The 21881-nt window shown below is 35.5% G+C and overlaps 3 protein-coding genes across 3 annotated transcripts; 1 reads left to right on the top strand and 2 right to left on the bottom strand.

The window, feature by feature from the left end:
- Positions 1–872: 872 nt before the first annotated feature.
- Positions 873–7964, top strand: LOC103502018 (uncharacterized). Its single transcript, XM_008465813.3, has 5 exons — positions 873–1237; positions 1468–1826; positions 2247–2342; positions 7138–7197; positions 7286–7964. Exons 1-5 carry the CDS (start codon positions 1135–1137, stop codon positions 7487–7489), a joined length of 822 nt encoding a protein of 273 aa, XP_008464035.1. The 5' UTR covers positions 873–1134; the 3' UTR covers positions 7490–7964.
- A 581-nt stretch (positions 7965–8545) lies between these two features.
- Positions 8546–9956, bottom strand: LOC103502019 (probable pyridoxal 5'-phosphate synthase subunit PDX1). Its single transcript, XM_008465814.2, has one exon. The coding sequence runs from the start codon at positions 9834–9836 to the stop codon at positions 8898–8900; it is 939 nt and encodes a 312-aa protein (XP_008464036.1). The 5' UTR covers positions 9837–9956; the 3' UTR covers positions 8546–8897.
- Positions 9957–13211: 3255 nt separating this feature from the next.
- On the bottom strand, positions 13212–14734 carry LOC127143933 (uncharacterized). The gene is made up of 3 exons (XM_051079237.1): positions 14396–14734; positions 13933–14349; positions 13212–13610 (listed from the first exon to the last, which is right to left on the bottom strand). The coding sequence occupies exons 1-3, from the start codon at positions 14732–14734 to the stop codon at positions 13212–13214; spliced, it is 1155 nt and encodes a 384-aa protein (XP_050935194.1).
- Positions 14735–21881: the final 7147 nt, after the last annotated feature.

Here is a 21881-nt window from a genome sequence, read left to right as displayed (position 1 = left end):
TTGAGTTTGAACCGAAATATGTATCTTACAAAATCCACATGTGCCTTTGTAGATACGAGCTAAATTACATAGCCGCCAAGAATTGGCATGAGAGTAACACATGACAAATAACTAAGTATAATGAACATCTACTATAATTATTAGGATAATTTTAATAAATGTAATAAAAATTAAACTATTTATTGTCCCTTTCGTCTTTCTTGCAATTTCTTCTACGATCGTGTATAAATAATTTTTTTTTGTCTCCTTTTTTAATTTGAGTAACCAAATGTAAAAGTATAAAAAAAAAATAGCAAAATTTTAAAAATTATATAAAAAATCTTGAAAAAAATCATTTACATTGGAGTAGCCATTAGATGATCGTATAACTAAATCTAAACTATCTTGTACCAAATAATAATCAAATATATTATGCATGCGTTGTTGATGACGTGGTTGATAAGACATTTTTGCTATTTTTCACAGTGGGTCTTTGATTTTTTCTGTTTTCAGAATCGTTCGTTTTGTTATATTTTTTAGAAGACCCTTAATTATTATAATAGTTTTATATGATTTTTCAAAATTTTTCATTTTTTCAGTTTATTCTTGCATAGGTTTTTAAATGCTTTTTACAATTTCTACATTTGTTTGGAGGTTTTTTTTGGAAGCGTTGTTGATATAGAAATATGGGAAAGCATAAATTAAATATGGCGATTATAATGGATATTATTTTAAATTATTTTAACAGATTTAAAAATATATGCAAAATAAAAATTTTGTTAAATACTTAATTCTCCCTTTTATTCAACTTTGAAAGGTGAGGTTTGGGCCACATGGGCCTGAGTCAAGGTGTTATTGAGCCTCATAAGCCCATTTCTTTACTTTCAATTTCCGCTTTCTCCTTCGCGATTTCATTCCCCTTCGTGTCGATCTTCTTATCTCCCTCACCTCACCGCTTCCAACTCTGTTCCCTCAACGTCGATCTCCCCACGGCAGCTCTAGCATTCTTCTCCGTCGACCTCTCTCCGTCTCTTTCGTCTACCTTAGGGTCTTTCTCTGTTTTCTTTAAATCTTTGATCAGTGGCAATAAGTCTAAATTCCTAAGGTAAGTCTTCACTCTTCTTAAACTCTGCTACTTCTTCGTTCGGTTGCGAAATGAGAACCGTTCAGGTTGCTTTGCGAACTCTTGGCGGTGGCTTATCACGAGGATTAAAGCAACCTTCTGTGCTCAGAAACCTTTCCACAAACGCCGCTCGTGGTAATTTACATTTGTTTAGGATTTGAATCTACGATTTTATTATTTATACTGTGATAGATGTAGTTCTTTTGGACTCGGGCGGGAATTCTTCAGGTTTATTCTAAGCAATGTTGTTCTAATGTGTTTCCGTTTGGATATTGGTCTAGCAAAACCTCATGTTTGGTTGTTAAATTGATAATGTGTTCCAAGGCATGTATTTTCTAACTTTCTTGTTTAAAATTTTTGAACAGGTAGTGGGTTTGACGATGATAACAAGGGAAACCCTGATTCGTTTGAGACTGCTGATGACTTCGAACGTCGGATTTTTGGGGGTGTTTCTATGGCGGGTTCCGGAAATGATGCTTTCTTTGAAAAGTTTGATAGACTTGGCAAGCCTCGTGAAAGAATAGGTTCAAAACTGAGTGGAGGAAACAATTTTCAAGCGTTGCGTGATCTTGAAGATAATTTTGACACTCTGTCAGATGGTATGGATGGCAAGTTGAAGAAAGCATCCACTTATTTTGAGGTTGATCCAGACGAAATAGAAAAGGATGATTATGCTTTCAGAGCAGATATGTCTTTCAGGCCTGGATCAACATACACTGTCAAGGTTTGTAGCTGAGCAACTAATTATTTTTAAACTTGTTAAGAACAAAAATTTTATCCTTCATGGCTTCTATTTTTTATTACACTCTGACTACATCATGATGCCTATCCAAGAATAGCTAGACACTTATTGCCATAAAAAATTACGTTGCCATTGAGAGAGCACTGAGGAGAGCTTCTGTGTTAAAATGGTGCTATTTATTATTCTGTTGTGAGCATAGAACAAATCGATTCCTTTTCTGACTTCTTTCAGTCTGTTGGTTCGATTCTCAGTCAAGCAGTTTGCAGTGTTGATGAGAAAGGACTTTTTATATTCGTTTTCATTTTTCCTATATTATCATTTTATTGGTCCCTGGTACCTCTCTGCACCTTCTGTAACTGATTTTGTGTTATGTTACCCTTAAGTACTTTTGAATTTATGCAGGATCTGGATCTAACAAGGCCAGGTGTTCGTAAACCTCCCAAAAGGGTTGGGTTTCAGGTTACAACGGAGGAGGCCTTAAGAAAAGCTGATTTCAGGGTGAGCATTTCTGCATTTCATTTACCTTGCCATTTTACGAGTCCCGTTTCTCATTTCATTATGGATACCTAGGACTAGGATTAGGATTAGAACTTGGTCAGAATTCGTTATACCATGTATGGTAACATACCTTTTGATCTTTTGTGATTGTCTCTCGTAGCTACGTAGTTGAAGATCAATATCTTATGGCATGAATTTTTCATCTATTAAGTATCACAGCTTATGAATTAGAAAAAAGGGTTATAGGTTTAAACCTTGGTTTCGGATGTAGTCAATTTGAGTAGTTTAGAAATTTTGAAGTTCAAGAAATGATAAATTGGAATAGGGTTTAACTGCGGTTTCCTGCACAGTTCTGTTTAAGAAGTCTGGCTGGTAGTGTACATTTGTGTTTCTTTGATCTATACTGTCCATTCCTAGAACAAAAAGAGTCAGTCAAGTGTTTTTAAATGCCCAAGGTGCACTAAGGCGCAATGGTTCTCTAGAGTCTTGGTGCATGATGCACAGGAAGGCGCGGGTTTTCTTTTGTGAGGTGCACTACATATAAAAACATTACATTAAAAAGAGAAAACATAGTTAAAGTGGAAATATGTTAAAAAAACCCCAATCACAAGAAATTTTGCATTTAGGTTTTAGTAAGCTTAATTTTTTTAGTTAATATAGAAGAAAAACCCTTAATGATTACTATTTTTTTTTAAAACAATGAAAAAGGCCCGAGGCCCAGAGCTTTGAGAGGCTTCACAAAATGTGCGTGCCATATTTTGCCAAACCTTCAGGCTCATTCTCAAGAGGGCTTTCTAAAACACTGCGTCTGGTTTGAAATTTGTCTATCATAAATAATAGTAATCAAGTCATCAGTGGCCATGGCATGGACCATCGAAGTTTTCATATGAACTGCTGTTAATCAATTTACAAGTTTCTGATCTGGTGTGCGGTTGTATCTTTCTATCAAGAAAATAAGATCATGTAATGGCCTCTTAAGAGTTTCTCACAGTTGCTTGTTTGCAAATTATACATTTTCAGTGCTACCAAAAAGTAGTTTGATCATAATTTATTACATGTTTGATAGTGTGATAGAACCTGAATATATTGAGATATAAAAGATAGCGGTAATACAAGATAAACCAAGTGTTTGAGGTACTAGGACCTCCCAATCTTGAGAGAACTCTCAAGCCCTAATTCACATATCAAACTATTGCTTTCCATCTCCTTTCCTCTTTCTCTCTATTTATAACCTACTTTCCTAACACAAACAGTTCCACTAATTACTAATATACCCTTAATATTCCTCTAATGCCAATCCTATCATTCCCAACCCCTAAAACGCACCTTGTCCTCAATGTGTGGTTGACCAAAACAGGCATTTGCTGGAAAGAAAAGAAATATGCTGGAAAAAATGCCAACGATTTGAAAATTGGTCTTTTAATAATGCTGGAACGATGGCCTTCACTCACTTTCTTCAGCCCACTTCAAAAATAATTTTGAAGCCCAGGTTCCAAATCCCATTTACGTGAACCAAATCCAAACCTAACAAACCCTCAATGTGTTGTATGCTTTTGAAATGAATCCCATTCCAACCCAACATCAAGCTGTCTTTTTTCCATGATTGGAGCCCCACCACCTGACGTCTCATGTGTTAAGGGATCTCTTCCCTTCATCTTCACGAAATCTATGCTTCCCTCAAGTTCTCATCTCTGCCCAAACTTGCTTACGCCGGTGACTATTTCCATTGTTGTGTGAACCCTCCACCATCGCTCTTTCCACTGTAATATCTTCTCTACCCTTGAGTCGACACCATTCCCAATAAATTATCTTCCACCTTTGAACCCCAGATTGCTAGTGATCTCTCTTTTTTGGAACGGAGACAAGTCTCCTTATTAATAATAATAAATGAGACTAATGCTCAAAGTACATGAGTATTATACTAAGAGCAAAATAAGAAAAAAGACAATATCATCCAAACGAACTAAACAAAGATGAGCTTGGACAATAAAAATGTGCAAATGTGCGACAAACAATCGCAAAGGAGAAATGACGAAAGAACCAAAGCAATAGAGTATTGAAATATTAGTAAATAGCTTAATACAAAGAAAATGTAAACACTTCAATGAAAAGACTGCAATTTTGCATTCCACATGCTTCGATTTGAAAGGAGAAGGGGAGCACCAAGAAGAGGCAATCAGCTGCTTCAAAACTATCCAACCCAAATAATTCTCTGCCCTGAGTTCTTTGCCCTCCATTGGTAATCTTGATAACGAGGACAAAACATCTACAAAGTTAACTTTTGATCTAACAACATCAATCAGAAGACCTTGCTCTCTCTCCCATGTGAAGAAAGAACTTGGAAAGACAAACAGGTTCAAAATCAGGGGAGGACTGCAAGCAGCAGGTAAAGTATCAAACAAAGATCAAACAATAATCACTAATCAACAACTATCGACTTTAAATGATCTGGGATTTTGGAAGACTGGGAATAAGAGCAAGTAACTGTGGACATCTTTTCAACTTTCGGTTCTTCCTCACACTGAAATAAAGCACTTAGATCGGTCTCTAGAAGCTCAAAATGACCCTGCCTCAAAAGCTCAGCCGACTTCTAAAAAATGAGCCAATTTCTCACTGCAGACACTAAAAGGAGTTGAAAGAAGACTCAACCTTCTTTTTCGAGGAAATGCTTGGGGTAATGCTTGGTGAACCTCTAAAAGAATTCACCTTAGAGTTGCTCAAAGCAAAAACAGAATGCTTAAACTGTGGAGGAAGAAGAGATTGTGTAGCTGAGACAGAAGAGATTGTGTAGCTGAGACGGTAGAAGGGGCTGGAAGAGGTGCTTGGATGCATTCAAAAGTGTAAAATTTCCATATCTTCAACAAGGAATAAATCATTCTTATGCCAGATACAGTAGGGACTAGGGAGATCCTAGAATTCTACAGGTTTAAACCTCCATTTCAAACTTGCTTGCCGGAAAACTGAAGAAAAAGAAATCACCTCTGGCGGGGAACTGAGAAATGAGAAAACTTTCAGCCTGAGAACACTAGTGAGGATGGTTTTTGCCGAAGAACCGGTAGCTTAGGAAAGTCGGAAAGGTAGGGGTGGAAGGGGAGAAGAGGTGAGAGAGCAAAGAGCTCTCAACACATGTATTTATGGGATCTAGTGGAGTTCGCAACACATGTTATTTTGTAACTTCACTACAGGTACCAATTCTCCACAATGTGAAGGTCACCATTTTGTAATACTGTGTTAAAAGCGATCGCCAGTGATCTCTTCGAAGAATTTTCCCTTTGTCATCGAGAAAGCATATACCAGAAATTTCCAGCAGTGTCTTCGACACGACTTTATCCCTGTCTGCCAATGCATTCTTCACCACGGATGTTCTTCGGTTGCCATACCTTCCTTTACTTTTTTACGAAACTTGCAGCACGTTCCCTGAACCTTCTCCTTGAGTTGTCTCTGCGATTGTGGACGACGATAGACTCTATAAGTGACTTGTTGAAGGTCCACTTCCGATCCCTCTGCTACCTCCACTCGTCCCTTTTGTCGATGCTTCTTCCAAGTCTCCAACCATTGAATCGACACTCAGTGAACTCTTGGTGGAACTTTTGCCCCATTGCCTGGAATGCCTTTTCGCTGTATGCAAACCTTGATAGTTTTTTTGGTTGGCTGTTCTTCGCAATCGACGGTCCTCCAGTGCACTTCTTGGTTCTTTCTACACCTCTTTCACGCTTTCTCATTTGCCTCCTATCTATATCACTCTCCCTAAATCTTTTCTTCCATATGTTCTTGCTCGATTTCTCATTTTTTCTTGCGTCTTTTTTGCAAGAAGATTTAGAGGCTTCTTTCCTTCTTTGCCCTCATTGCTTATAACATTTTGTTCCTTCCCAACTACTGATTCTGAAACTTTTTGCTTAGAGTAAGTTTCCACCACATTTTTCTGTTCTTTGGTTCCACTGAAGCTGATTCCATAATTCCTTTCCCGTTATCAGTTACCATTCACTTTGATGAAGCTGATCCTCAATCACCGATCATCCAAGTCTCCTGGCAACACAATCAAATTCAGCCGATCCGACAAGAAACCAAGATTTCCGCTGAGCTCCTTAAATTGAGAATCCATCCTTGATTTCGTTGCTGCTTGCTTCTCTCCCACATCAAGCAACTTTTCTTCCTTCCATCTTTTTCATGATGCCAAGGTTGATCGCTGTGATACCAAATTGATTAAACTAGAATATATTGAGATATAAAAGATAACACAAGATAAACCAAGTGTTTGAGGTTGGACCCTCCCAATTTTGAAAAAACTCTCGAGCCCTAATTCATACATTAAAATATTGCTTTCCTTCTCTATTTTCCTTTCTCTCTATTTATAACCAACTTCCCTGATAAACTGCTCCACTAATTACTAATATACCTTTAATTTTCCCCAAGGCCATTCCTTTCCTAGTGATTCTAAAATGGTTAAAACTACTTTTCTCATTTTCAAAATCTTTTGCAAAATGCTTTTAATAAGTCAACATCCGTTTTAAATAGTATGAAAATTGTGTTCAAAAGTGTAAAACTAACCATTGAGTTGACTTTGAGTGAATGGGGGGGCCTTGGAGTGATTTTAAATATGACAAAACTGGTTTTAACTGTTTCATAATCACTATCGAACATGCACTTACTCTTTGTGGCCATTGAAATTTAGTCTTGTCCATATCTCTATTTAGGAAGTTTTTTATGATATAGATTACCTCTTTGAGCAAATAAAATACTTTCATATTCTTACCCCTGCTGTAGGCTTATCTAACTAGTGATTAGTTGTTTGCAGAATGTTAGGTTTTTGGCGAACTTTATAACTGAGGCTGGGATCATTAACAAGAGGAGCAATGTAAACTTCTTGAACAAAAACCAGGTTTTGAACAAGTTGAGGGTCATCAACCTTTGTCTTATTTTATCATATCTTCAATTTTTTGCAGACACGTATCAGTGCCAAGGCACAGAGGAAAGTTGCGCGTGAGATCAAAACTGCACGAGCATTTGGCTTAATGCCCTTCACAACCATGGGAACCAAATCATTCATTTTTGGCAAAAGCATGGAGAATCTTGATACGGACTTTGAGTATGAGGTTTTTGACAATGATAATACTGATGCAGATGGAGGACGCATGCTCAGATCCTAAAGACCATGCTTTTAGATGGTTGTGTATGTGAATTATTTCCCTCACCCTTATCTTTCTCCGAAGTTAGTATTCATCTGCTGCGATGGACCCGATCATACATACTCCAAACTTGTTGTGGCCGGGAAGGGAGTTATTGCAGAAACTTCATAGTCATAATCTTCTCATCGTGATATTCTAAAGTTTTGTTATGTATATTTTATGGTTAGAAGGCAATTACTCTTTTTTGGATTTTTTTCTCTTTTGCCGTATAATTAATTATTATGTGAAGGTGAGATAACTCGTCATGCAGAAATTGGAGCAGTTTGTCAATCTTTCTCCAGAAATCAACCCTCGGATGCCTGTTTTGGGATTAGTTATTACATTGACATGTTAGGCAGAATAAAACTAGGGCCATCACACTGAGTTATGAAGAACAACGTTCTTGTCATGGTTGCTTTCTTTTGGAATCAATGGCGTATTAACAGAAGGTTTTTAAGTCGTTTTCTCTCTGGATTGTTGAAAAATATTTTTCAGTCTCTCTTAACAGCTACATTGTGCTACAATCATGGTATTAAATTATTGGCACGATATTTCCATCCGAACTTTAGGTTTTCACGAGTTTGGTATCTATCTAAAGTGATCAAACTCTACCGGAAAGGTAAATGAAAAAAGAGTCCTGATTACTTATTTGAAAATAGTTAAATGTTTATTTACTACCATTTATTTATTTATCTGTTTGTATAATTTTTTTTCCAAAATATTCATCAAAATCAATACTTTGTAGAAATTTTTGAGTAAAAATTTTGATCGACTATTATTTGCATTTGATCCTGCAGATTTGGAGCCAATCTATACTTTCGTTGTTTGTTTATTTCCCTAAATTATTGAACCTTGAAAAGTCGATAGCGTTCAAAACAACTTGTTCAGGAGATGACTTATATTCGTTCAATTACAACGATCCACAAAGAAATATCATGATGCCCTTTATTTGTTATTTGGTTTTGCCATTGTCCGTCAAATCTCTAAGATAATGCAGAAGAGAAATTGTGTTAATGGAACAACACAAAAAGACTCACCTTGATGACTAAAGATGAAAACTTTCCATACATCAAACATATATTACACCCATGATTTACAAATTGTGTAGTTTTCTTTTTTAATTTTTTCTGATCCATAATCATTCATGGTTCAACAAAACCATTCATTCTAAAATTCAATCCTAAAACACCAAAGACAACCAAACTTTCACGTAAAAACCCAGATTACGGACAAGTTTATTGGTATCACCTCAAGAAACGAAACATCAAAACAAAGTTAACTCAAATGAATCATACAAAACCATAAGGATATCAAGAACATCACCTCTACCCGTGATCCGATCATTGATGTCTTTGATCTGATTCACAAACCAAAAATGCAGAAACCCAAATTACTCCGACCGATTTGCATACCTCTCCACATTCACGTTCCGATCGCTGAGGTTAATCCCCGCCATGGGTTCTCCCAATCCAAAGCTCACCTCTGCAAGAACATCAGGATCACTGTAATGCGTTGCGGCTTGTACAATAGCTCTAGCTCGTCTTGCTGGATCGCTGCTCTTGAATACGCCGGAGCCGACGAATACACCATCGCATCCCAATTGCATCATCATCGCCGCATCAGCCGGGGTTGCAATTCCTCCAGCTGCAAAATGCACCACTGGTAGCCGGCCGAGCTGCTTGGTTTGCATAACCAAATCATACGGTGCTCCAATTTGCTTGGCATAACAGAAAACTTCATCATCGTCCATATTCCTCAGCATTCTAATGTCTCCCATCACAGACCTCACATGACGAACAGCCTCAACAATATTTCCAGTTCCGGCTTCGCCTTTAGTACGAATCATCGCAGCGCCTTCACGAATTCGACGTAATGCTTCCCCTAAATTCCGGCATCCGCATACAAAAGGGATCCGGAAATTGTGCTTGTTGATGTGGTTCTTATCATCGGCCGGAGTCAGAACCTCGCTCTCGTCGATGTAATCGATGCCGATTGCCTCGAGAATTTGAGCCTCGACAAAATGACCAATTCGAACATTGGCCATGACTGGAATGGTCACAGCTTGCTTGATTTCTTTAATTAATTGAGGATCGCTCATGCGAGCGACTCCCCCTTGTGCCCTAATGTCGGCGGGAACTTTCTCAAGGGCCATGACGGCGCAGGCGCCGGCCTCTTCGGCGATTCGAGCCTGCTGGGCATTAACGACGTCCATAATTACACCACCGCGAAGCATTTGGGCTAAACTGGCCTTGACAGAGAAGGGAGATTTCTTGGTAGCTTCACATATGACGCCATTGCCGTAGACGGTGACTACGCCGGTGTCCGCCATTAGAGGAAAGAAGAAAGAAAGAGGAAGAGAAAGAGAGGTCAAATTGAAAATTGGTTTAGAGAAAGGGGTATGTGTCAATGGGCGGTGACAGACGGAGAAGAAGATTAACGATTTAAGATAGAAATGTGAATTTAAGTTATATATAACAAAAAGAAAATGTATTTATCTTTTTATGGTTCATTTTCTTTCTATTTTCTCGGATAATTTGTAAATTTTGTTCGTTTGATTGTCCATAATTTTATGGTAATTTTAAGCAAATTTCTTTTTCTCCCAACAACATAAATAAATAAATAAAATATATATAAATTTCATGACTAAATCAATGTAAATTTATTATTATTTTTATATTTGCAAAAAAAAAAAAAAAAAAAAAATAAACTAATTAACTAATTGACATATATATATAAATAAATGCTACTAAACCTATGGCTCGAATTCCTTTTTTCGAATTTTTGTACTAAAAATCTAGTTTGATTTATTGGTAAAAGTTCAAGGACAAGATTGTGTCACAACCCTCTATTTAAATGTCTATTTTCACCAAATTTATGTTTAGTTTTGTTTGGATTAGAGAATTGATTTTCGAGAATTAGTTCTATATCTAGAATTTTTTTTATTGTTTTCTAGTTTGCACTAAAATTTTAAACGTGTTATTATTATTTTTAATTGAGACAAAGCCTTACAAATTTTATTAGTAACAACATGAATCTCCAACGATATAATTAACATGGGATTAAACAAACAAATAACGTAGTTTTAGTAGATGTACGTCTTTCTATCTTACAAACAAATAATGTAGTTTTAGTAGATGCATATTTTTCTATCTTAACTCAAATTGTTAGTTTATTGAATATAAATTCATTGATAAACCCACTCCAAAATATGGTTTAATTTGATATCTTTGGTGTATGAATTGATCTTTTTCTTTAAAAAAGATGTGTATTTGTTTGATATTAAATTTAATTTCTTATAATAGATTGACATATGAGGTAGTGTGATTTATCAGTTTGAATTTCTCTGCTTTAGTTATACTATTTTTTTATTTTCTAATGTTTGAAAAAATCGTTCAATTATTTGTGATTATTGTAAAAATTGAAAGGTAAAAACAAGGTCAAAAGTATTATAATTAATAAAATAGTCTGACACAGAGAAATTTGATTTTATTTAAAGCTGTAATATTCTTTTGAATTAGAAGGGTCTATTTAGAAGAAGAAAAAAAAAACATCTCTTTCCAAGGAATGCTTGATTAAGCTTGTGGACTTCTCAAAATATATATATAAAAAAAGAAAAATAATGCTTTTAGATTGTAATGTTTTTTTCTATCAGTGGAATAGTATAGTTAGAGATGACCGATCAAATCTCTCACGACTATGTTAATTATGTTCGTAAGTTTATAATTTTGGGAAGAAATTGAACGAATGTTTTACACGATAAAAACAAAAACTTTTACTGTATTAGTGCTTGGCTTCTAAGATTCTAATGATCAAGTTAGTATGGATTTAGAGAGCTAGAGAACAAAGGGTTTAACATGTATTTCAGTCATCTACCTTTTCAATTATATGGAAACAAACTTTGTAACATTTATTTTGTAGCAGTCGTCGATTTTATTTCATTAGTGGGGCAAGTATGTTCAAGAAAGGCATATTTTTTTACCTTTCTAGGGTCAACTTCCTTCAAGCTCTATGATTGTCCCTAACTATTGACCTCTATATTTATGTATTATAATCGTAATGCCGACCCTACTGCTTGATCTCCTTGCTTAGACCAATATTCCACAAACACCACTCATTTAAAATTAGCACAAAATCAACTACATAAGAGGTTCTCTACACTTAAAATTCTCAATTAGATCCGTTATATTGCATTTACCATGTTTCTCTCCATCATTTAAATTCTAAAAATGTCTTCTACAAATCAACCGTTACTCATTTTTTCTTCATCTAAACATTCAAATAAACAATATTTATTTTATTGGTTAAATTATAAGCTATGTCAAATTTTCTACTATATTCTTGAATTTTCAATTTTATCAGAAATACACCTAAGAATTTATAATACTCTCTGAAAAAACAATGTGAGATAATCAAATAACCTTTAGTTAATCCACAAGTAAATAATTGTTGTGATAGCTAGAGGGACAACATATAAGAATGACACAAAGAACTTTGGTGATCCAGTTCGGCCAATGATGCCTACGTCTGGGGAGCTGCACACAACCCTGATGAGTAATTTTATTAAGATTCACTTACAGTCAAAATACATAGAAACAACATATGAACTTTGTTATACAATATGACTATTTAACATGCTTAATAGCTTCAGACTTCAGACTCCCCCTGAATGCATGAGTAATCCTTCTCGATGATGTCTGACTTCAGGCTCCCCCTGAATGCATGAGTGAATCTCTTCGACAATATCTTCATCCTCTTCTAAAGTTTTCTGTGACCACTCGAATCACTACTATGTTGTATACCTTACTCATCATCAATATCGATTTATATCAACATGCTGATCTTATAGACATAAGATCATACTACCTTTTCGTTCCTGCAGCTTCTGCAATCAGTTCTTCATTAACTTTCCGCCGTGAATAATATTTTTAATATTTTTTCACACCCGCACCCTATCTTCGAAAGCCCTATTTATACATATAAGATCTATATGCATAAATTTTGTTTCTTTAAAGATAATTAGCAAGATTTCTAAAATCAAGGAGAATATTTTTATCCTTTAATTATCTTATCTTTTAAAAGAATAATCTCATAATATCTTTTAGACAAAATCTTCAATAAACTCCCCCTTTTGTCTAAAAGAGATTTTTTTCTGGTTCAAGACAACGCGAACCATCTTTTAACACAGATAGGTATTAACACGTCATAACAAAATTCACATGATCATTGTATCTAACATCATATGCTTCCAACACTTTACCAAATTGAATAATCATTTCAAACACAGAAGATTTTCAAACAACACAAGTCAGAAGTCAGACAACTACTTCTATCTTCCTTCCGTCTTACAAAAGATCAAACAAAACAAACAAACAAGAAGAAACTTCTACTAAAAACTAAATAGCAGCAACTCAACCAAAACAACATCAACAACAGAACCATAACACCCAACAATCACAACATCATCCAACCTTCAACCTGCTGCTACTCCCCCTTTGAATCAGAAAAAATATCAGTCAGATCCATGATCCCTTCGACCGGTAGACGACGCAAAAGTCTTTAAATGACGAATGAGAGAGTCAACTTCTAGTCGCTGTTTAGATGATAGATTGATGGAATTAGAGAGAGCTCGAGATTCAACAGTAAGTGAATTAACAATTATAGAAGCTAACTCATGATCAACAAAGAAGCCATCAGTAGACTCATCTCAATCACTTGTATCGAAGATGAGCGGGCCTCGATAAGGATGCACATCATGATCAATATCAAGTACATGACTGCCGTGAAAAAGTCTGTAACTAAGGGATAATGTTTTAGGATCAGGTTTAGAAGCATTAGATGCAGTTATCACAATAGTATTCAAATGAAGGAGCAGACTAGAGAACCATGGGAGAGCAATTGGAATCTTGACCCCAAACGAACCAACATGCCTTAAAAGCTGAATATATATAAAAGCGCCTGTATCCACCTTGTCATCATCACAAATTCGATATAAGAAAGTCCCAAAGGCAGCAGATACACTAGAGGCATGTGATGATGGGAATGACATATTTGACACTAAGAGCAACTGCAGGTACACCATTGACAGGCCACGATGAAAGAGTCCCTACCAGATAAAACAGAAGCCAAAACTTTAGTTGAAGGAGACGACAGAGAATAGTCAAGAGCAACGACATTTCCTAGAAAACCGTTTATCACAATAGAAGAAATTACAAATTTGAAACCCCTAATATGAAGGGTATGATAATTCAGACTACTAGCTAGGATCATTAAATTCATCAGGCAAGCTGACTAAAAACTCCCTAATAAGCTGGGGATAAAATGGTCTGACATTTGAGATAGTTTTGGATAAACCTGCCCTTTCAATAAGATTTATGATAATCATGCAAGACTGATGTTTATCAGAGACATTTACCTCATCTGCTAACCTCCGTTGGATCACAAAATTCCAACACTAAACATTCTCCTCGTGATGAAAGGATATTCCACCGATTCTGCTGAGATTTCCTCTTTGCTGGCTGTGATTCAACAGGGATGTCAAGAGAAGCAGGTGAAGTAGGTGAAGCGGTTGGGTTATTATCAGCAGCAGGAGGAAATTCTTCAGAATGAACGTTAGGTTTGGGAGGATCCAACTCATCCTCATCATTATGAACATCAATTCTAACTTGAGCTGCAGCAGAAACATCACCAGGAACGAAAGCGTGGGCAATATTCGCTTTAGAGGGAAGTGGCTTAGAAAGAGGAGAACGAACAGAAGGAGAGTGAACTGAAGGTCCATGTTGAACATTAGAAGTGTGCTGAATACCAAAAGTGGGAATAAACACTCCTTTAGTTGACGAGCTTTCCTGGGAATGAACACGCAAAAGGGGCAGTAGGCATTTCAACGACAACCTCAGGAACAGTAGTCTTCTTCAACAATTGAGCCAAAGGTACGTCATCTAGGTCATCTGAATCCATATCAGACACAAGAGTCTCAGGAACATTCGGTACATGTGTACCTGAAGACACAGGATTAAGAGAAGCAACAGTTTCTGGCACAGACTCAGACAGTCTGCTTGAAACCTCCGCTTGAGATTTTTCGGATGGGAGCTGATAAGGTCTCCGTGGTGGAGTACTTTTGAATTGACGTCCTCTCATCTTTACCTTTTGTACAGAAGGCGACGAAACTTGAGCTGCAGGTTCATCTTTGGACGACTTCACCATATATGAACCCTTTCGAGTATTCACCATAATGCACTTAACACAAAAAAAAAACAGAGTAGGACTTTTCAAAAGAAAAAAATACGAAGACCGTCGAAGATGAAATGAACAAGATAATGACAATTTAAATAACCAGTAATGATTAAGAATCTCATATCAAGAAAAACTCTTCAAGTGCCGAAAAGATAGCCATTAATTCTGTAGACGGTGCTGACATCACCAATATTTCTGAACATGTAATCATGCGCCATCTTTTTAGCTGCTCATGGAGTTAAATGCGACATATTCCTAAGCCAGTACGTAAATGCTCAAATGTGTTTGCATCAAGTGGCTTAATGAAAATATCTACTAATTGCAAGTTCGATCGAATGTGATCCAGTGTAATAACCTTATTTTCAACAAGTTCTCTAATAAAATGATGCCTAATATCAATATGTTTGGTTCGACTATGTTGAACCAGATTTTCTGATATATCAATAGCACTCATATTATCACAATATAGAGTCATAATATTCTGTGTGAATCCATACTCATGCAACATATTTTACATCCAAATCAACTAGGTACAAGCACTCCCGACAACTATATACTCAGCTTCAGCTGTAGACAAGGAAACACAATTTTGTTTCTTACTGAACCATGAGATAAGATTATTCCCAAGAAAGAAACAATCTCTAGAGGTACTTTTCCTATCATCAGAAGAGTCTGCTCAATTGACATCGCAATATCCAACCAAGATAGAAGTCATGTCGTAGGAATACAGAATTTCAAAATCACTTGTTCCATGAACATACTTGAGGATCCTTTTAACAGCTTATAAATGTGACGTTCGAGGATTAGCCTGATAACGAGCACATATCCCAACAGCATAAGCAATGTCAGGTCGACTGACAGTTAGATACAACAGACTATCGATTATGCTTCTGTAAAGTTTGTGATCAACTCTTGCACCATCAGTATCTTTGGTAATTTTAATTTATGTCGCAGTTGGAGTCCTTTTGTGTCGAGACTGTTCTAACCCGAATATTTTAACTATGTTCTTGACATACTTTTCTTGAGATATAAATATACCTTCACTTTTCTGCTTGATTTGAAACCCCAGAAAACATGATAGTTCTCCCTCCATGCTCATCTCAAATTCTGACTTCATGATATCAATGAAGTTATTAACAAGACCTTGAGGAAAACCCCTAAAAATGATATCATCAACATAGATTTGTGCAACAATGAGTTCATCATTTGTTCTGTGAATAAATAATTTTTTGTCAACTCCGTCTCTGAAATACCCTTTACAACTTAAATAAATTGTCAATCGTTCGTACCAAGCTCTAAGGGCTTGCTTAAGCCCATATAAAGCTTTATTAAGCTTATACACATGTTGAGGATATTCAGATACGATAAATCCCTTAGGTTGTGGAACATAGACTTCTTCGTTTAAATAACTGTTCAGGAAAGCACTCTTTACATCCATTTGATATAATTTAAATCTTTGAATACAAGATATTCCGAGTAACAAGCGAATAGCTTCAAGCCTGACAACGGGTGAAAACGTTTCATCAAAGTCAACCCCCTCGACTTGAACATAACTCTGAGCAACTAAATGAGCTTTATTCTTTGTCACACACCCTGTTTCATCAGTCTTATTTTTGAAGATCTATTTTGTACCTATAATATTCGCTCCTTCTGGTTTGTGAACTAATGTTCAAACATTGTTACGCTTGAATTAAAGTAGTTCTTATTGCATTGCATTTATCCAATATTCATCTTTAAGAGCAACATCAATAGTCGAGGGTTCAATAGCAGATGTATGACATAAATCAGTGATCCTCTTTGAGTAATCTACTTTCTCTTTCTTTTTGGTGATAATTCTAGCTGAAGGATCACCTATTATAGAGCTTGATGGATGATTTTTTCTCACATGTGCAGATGGAACAAGTTCAGAGTTATCAACTATAACTTCCTTAGATATCGTTTTTGAGTTTATATCAGCACCATCTGTCTGAGCATCAGCTTTAGGTACTTCCACAGGAAGTGTAAAATAATCCACAAGCATTTTTGGAGTCTCATCATCCTCATCATAAGTTCGTTGGCAGTTGATTCAAAATCATTTACCACAACATTGATCATTTTCATAACTGTTCCAGATCTATTATTAAAGATTCTACAAGCTCGACTATTTTGAGAATATCCAAGAAAGATTCCTTGTTCTGATTTCATATCACTTTCGATGATATTTTCAATCAGCTAGAATATAACAAGTACTTCCAAATACATGAAAATACTTCACATTAGGCTTTCTTCCCTTCCAAAGTTCATATAAAGTGACATTCGTTTCAGATCGAGTAGCAATTTTGTTATGAATGTGACACGCTGTGTTAACAGCTTCTACCCAAAAATTCAAAAGTAAATTTTTGGCATGTATCATGACTTGAGTCATTTCTTGTAGATTTCTATTTTTCCGTTCCACTACTCCATTTTGCTGAGGAGTTATGGGAGCAGAAAATTCATGATGTATACCTTCCGACTGACAGAAATTATTGAGATCTTCATTATCAAACTCCTTAACATGATCACTTCTGATCCTGATTATCTTTTTCTCTTTTTCACGTTGCAAATTCAAGCATAGACTAATACAAATTTTAACAGTATCTGATTTTCCTTTCAAGAAACGAACCCAAGTAAATCTTGAATAATCATATACAACAACAAATACATACTTCTTTCCACCTAGACTTTTAGTTTTCATAGGACCCATATGTAACGACCCAACTCCTTATACTAAGCCGAAATCATTACTAATTTAAAAGATAAATAAATCTCATAAATTAAAAATATAGAAAATAAAACAAAACCTTAAAATCTCGTTAAGATCATAAACAAATATCTGTAAAGATAAAATTAAGTAAAATCCTAACTCGGGCCCTATCTAGTTTTTAAAGAAAAATAAATATAATAAAATAAAATGAAATGAAAGGTGCATCAAATCACATGACATAAAGCGGAAGCTAAATGATCCCTATGGCTTGTCACAATCACTTCTTGTCAGTCGCCAGCTTCCCTCGGCTCTTGCCTCTACCTTTACCTGTAAAATTAAACAAGAAAGAGTGAGTATAAAAATATACTCAGTAAGAGACCCACTACTAGTCCCGCTAGGTGTATGTTAACTTCTTATTAGAGTTCTGTAAAAGTAGTATCCTTGAACTGGCACGTTCCTGAACACGTGCAATCTGTGATCCCGTAGGAACATATATGGTCCTCGGTGAACCCAAAGCAACACTTAGGATAAACTAGTCTTTAGTGTACCCGAAGGAACACTAAGACGATCGGGCCGTGAGTGACCCCGTCGAATCACTCATAATCATGTCTATATCAATGTCAATATCATAATGGACTAGTGATCCCGTCGGACTACACAGTCATAAAAGGTAGTGATCCCGAAGGACACCCATGTGGGTACGACTCTAATAGATGAAGCTAACAATACACCCTATCGATAGCATGTAACATGTCATAACATTATCATAAACATGGCATAATATAACGATCATAGCATACTTATCCAAATATCTTGATCATAAACATAACGCAGTCGTCTTCCTCAACATACTACTAGTTACAACATAACATCAGTCATCAGCATCAATCATCATTACAATGTCAGTCATCATAAATAACATTGTGTTATGTAATTTAACTACTGTCCATGCATAACCGTACACACATGCGATCTCTTGATTTCAGTCGAAAGTCTAGTAATAGAATCTCTTACCTGGAGATTAGCTTAAATCGAGATTTTCCTAATAGTCGTGGTCAAGCTTCTCAAAGGAAGGAATCCTAAGCCACAAGGGTAATTAACTCAATTTAGATAATTTAACTCGCAGCCGATTAAGGATCCAAAAATCCAGTTGATTTACCTTACCTAAAAATCGAGGCTAAAATTGATTTCGACTTTATTGGACAATTTTCAAGCTCGGTTTCAAGTTAACTCTAGTCAATTTAATCCAACAGTTAATTAATTGGGGTCTGAAATAAATCCTTGATGGGCATGCCAAAAATCCAATCAAAACTTACCAAAATTTTAGGTGAGAAGGGCAAAATAGGCTTGGTGGCTCCAAAAGGATAGATGGCTCGGCTCGATTCAGACTAAGGCACGCGGATGGCTCGGTGGCTTGGACTTCACGCGGGTGGCTGGCGTAGGCGCAGGTGCAACTTGATCGACTGCGGAATGCGACTAAGCGGTCGGTTGGCGGCTGACGAAACGACGAACCGAGACCGAGACAGCCGACGACAGAGGAGGCAACGAACATGGTGGCTGTCGGACGGATGAGAGGCAGCAGTAAAGGTGGAAAAAGATGGCTAGGGTTTCCTTTTCTTTTCTCAATGAAGGAGATGATTGATGTTCCCGAGGCTCTATTAATAATAATAATAAATTATTATTATTATTATTATTATTATTATTATTTCCTTATTTTCCCAATTAAATCAAACAAATCTTCTCTCACTTCATTTAAAACCCATTAAATCTCCTCTTTAAACTCAAATTTCCCTCTCTCTCCAATCCAATCACCTTTATCTTCCCAAAAATAAAAATCCTTATCTAATTACATTATCCACATAATATAATTATTTTACCTTCAACAATTTAATTAACTATACAATCAAATATAATTGATCCAATTTTCTCAAATACAACCAATGAGATATCTTCCCAAAATATTTAATGAGTTCCCATAAAATTCAACCATTAAACTAACACGCAAAATTCAAAAATTTAAACTTAAGATAATTAAAATAAATTACCTTAAATTTTAAGGCGTTACACCATAAGATCCAGATATAGGAGTTCAAGTACTCTATTTGTGGAACATTCCTTTAGGCTTTTGTGAGAATTTTTAGTTTGCTTTCCAATTAAACAGTCACTATAAAAGAATTTACTATTGATGTCTATATTAGGAATACCCTTAACAGCTTCGTTTCTTATAGTTTTATCTATGCTTTTTAAGCTAATTAATGTACCCCAATTTTTTATGCCACAACCAAGTTTGATCTTCTTTAGTTAAATGGCACACATTTGTGTTATTAGAGATCCAGTGATAACAGTTATCTGCCTGTCGTCCTCATAAGAACATGATTTCCATAAATTGTCTTCTGTTGATACCACGTGTCTCTTCGTAATTTATAGCAAAAAGTTATGATATGCTTTTTTTACCACAGTAATAACAAATCCATTTGGGAGATCATAGTGAAGCATCAAAACCAAGACCAAGACCATTTTTAACACTACTTAGTGAAGCATCAAAACCAAGACCATATTTACTTGATTTTAGAATTGAGTCTAAGTTTTAATTCCTGAGTTTAACATCTTTACAGATTTAATTGTTTGATCATAATCATTCTGAACCTCTTTCAATTTCAGCTTTAGAGATGATATGACAGACATTAATCGTTCATTTTCTTCCATAAGGTCTTGAATTCTTTCTTTTTGTATTGCTTTGACTTTATAATCTTCTTGCAATTTAATCTTCAATTGTTCAAAGGACAGGTTGTCTTCACTTTCTTCTTCAGAATCTTCAACGTCATCTTTAGATAAAATACTAATAAAGGCTTTAGTACATTTACCTTCTTCATCACTTTCGTCTATATCATCATCAAATAATATAGCACTAGAACTTTTCTTCTGTCATCTCATAAAATTAGGGCATTCAACTTGATAATGACCATACCATTTACATTCTCTGCACTTTAAAGATCTGTCTATTTTGACATTAGGTTTATCAAAATGCTTTCTTCTAAAGTTGCTCTGATATCTGCTGTTGGAGCCATAATCTGTGCCATCTAAAACTGACAGACGAGTTGTGGAAGGACCTTCCTTGATTATCTCCATTGTTGACCTACATTCCCTTATTGACGCCATTGAAGACTTAATGAACCAGCGTCAACCTGTTCTGATACCAATTGAAAAAACAATATGAGATAATCGAATAACCTTCAGTTAACCCACAAGTAAATAACTATTGTGATAGCTAGAGGAACAACAGATAAGAATGACACAAAGAACTTTGGTAATCTAGTTCGGCCAATGATGCCTACGTCTGTGGAGCTGCGCACAACCCTGATGAGTAATTTTATTAAGATTCACTTTCAGTCAAAATATATAGGAAACTTTGTTCTACTATATGACTATTTAACATACTTAATAGCTTTAGACTTCAGGCTCCTCCTGAATGCATGAGTAATCCTTCTCAATGATGTCTGACTTCAGACTCCCTCTGAATGCATGAGTGAATCTCTTCGACAATATCTTCATCCTCTTCTGAAGTTTTTTGTGACCACTCGAATCACTACTATGTCGTATACCTACTCATCATCAATATCAACTTAGATCAACATGCTGATCTTATAGACATAAGATTATACTGCCTTTTCGTTCCTACAGCTTCTGCAATTAGTTCTTCATTAACCTTCAGCTATGAATAATCTTTTTAATATTTTCCCGCACCCGTACCCTATCTTTGAGAGCCCTATTTATATATATAAAATTTATATGCATGAATCTTGTTTCTTTAAAGATAATTAGCAAGATTCCTAAAATCAAGGAGATTTTTTTTGTCTTTTAATTATCTTATCTTTTAAAAGAATAATCTCATAATATCTTTTAGACAAAATCTTCAACACTCTTAAATTTGTCTTGTGAAAATACTAGATTTTCATGCAGTGGAGATCTGAACTATTGTTTGTATTTGTGTTTAGAATAACATAAGATGACCTTATTTGAAAATTTTCAAACGCATTTTTTTAGACTTAATTTTCAAAAACAAAAAACTCAAAAACTCACCTATTCAATTTGTATATATGTGTACATACATGTATACACACGCGCTATATATATATATATATATATATGTATGTATAATTAAAATAGATATTAGAAGAGAAAAAATGTTCGAAGTAGAACGTATATTTATAAATTTTATTTAAAACAAAAAAAAAACAAAAAGAACTAAATGGTTAGTAAAAGTTAGTTCGTCAAACAAATTTTATTAGAGAAAGAAAGCATCTCCGATTCTCCATTCCCAATTGTGACAAAGTGGAGTTGTTCGACCAATTGGAGGCTAGAATAAGACACGTGGCAGAGGACGGTTGGACAAAGCTACTAACTACACGTTTATTACGAACA

The sequence above is a fragment of the Cucumis melo genome, chromosome 11 (genome assembly GCF_025177605.1).
Source record: "Cucumis melo cultivar AY chromosome 11, USDA_Cmelo_AY_1.0, whole genome shotgun sequence".
In the NCBI taxonomy this organism is placed as follows: domain Eukaryota; kingdom Viridiplantae; phylum Streptophyta; class Magnoliopsida; order Cucurbitales; family Cucurbitaceae; genus Cucumis; species Cucumis melo.
This window is presented reverse-complemented; position numbering and strand designations above follow the sequence as displayed.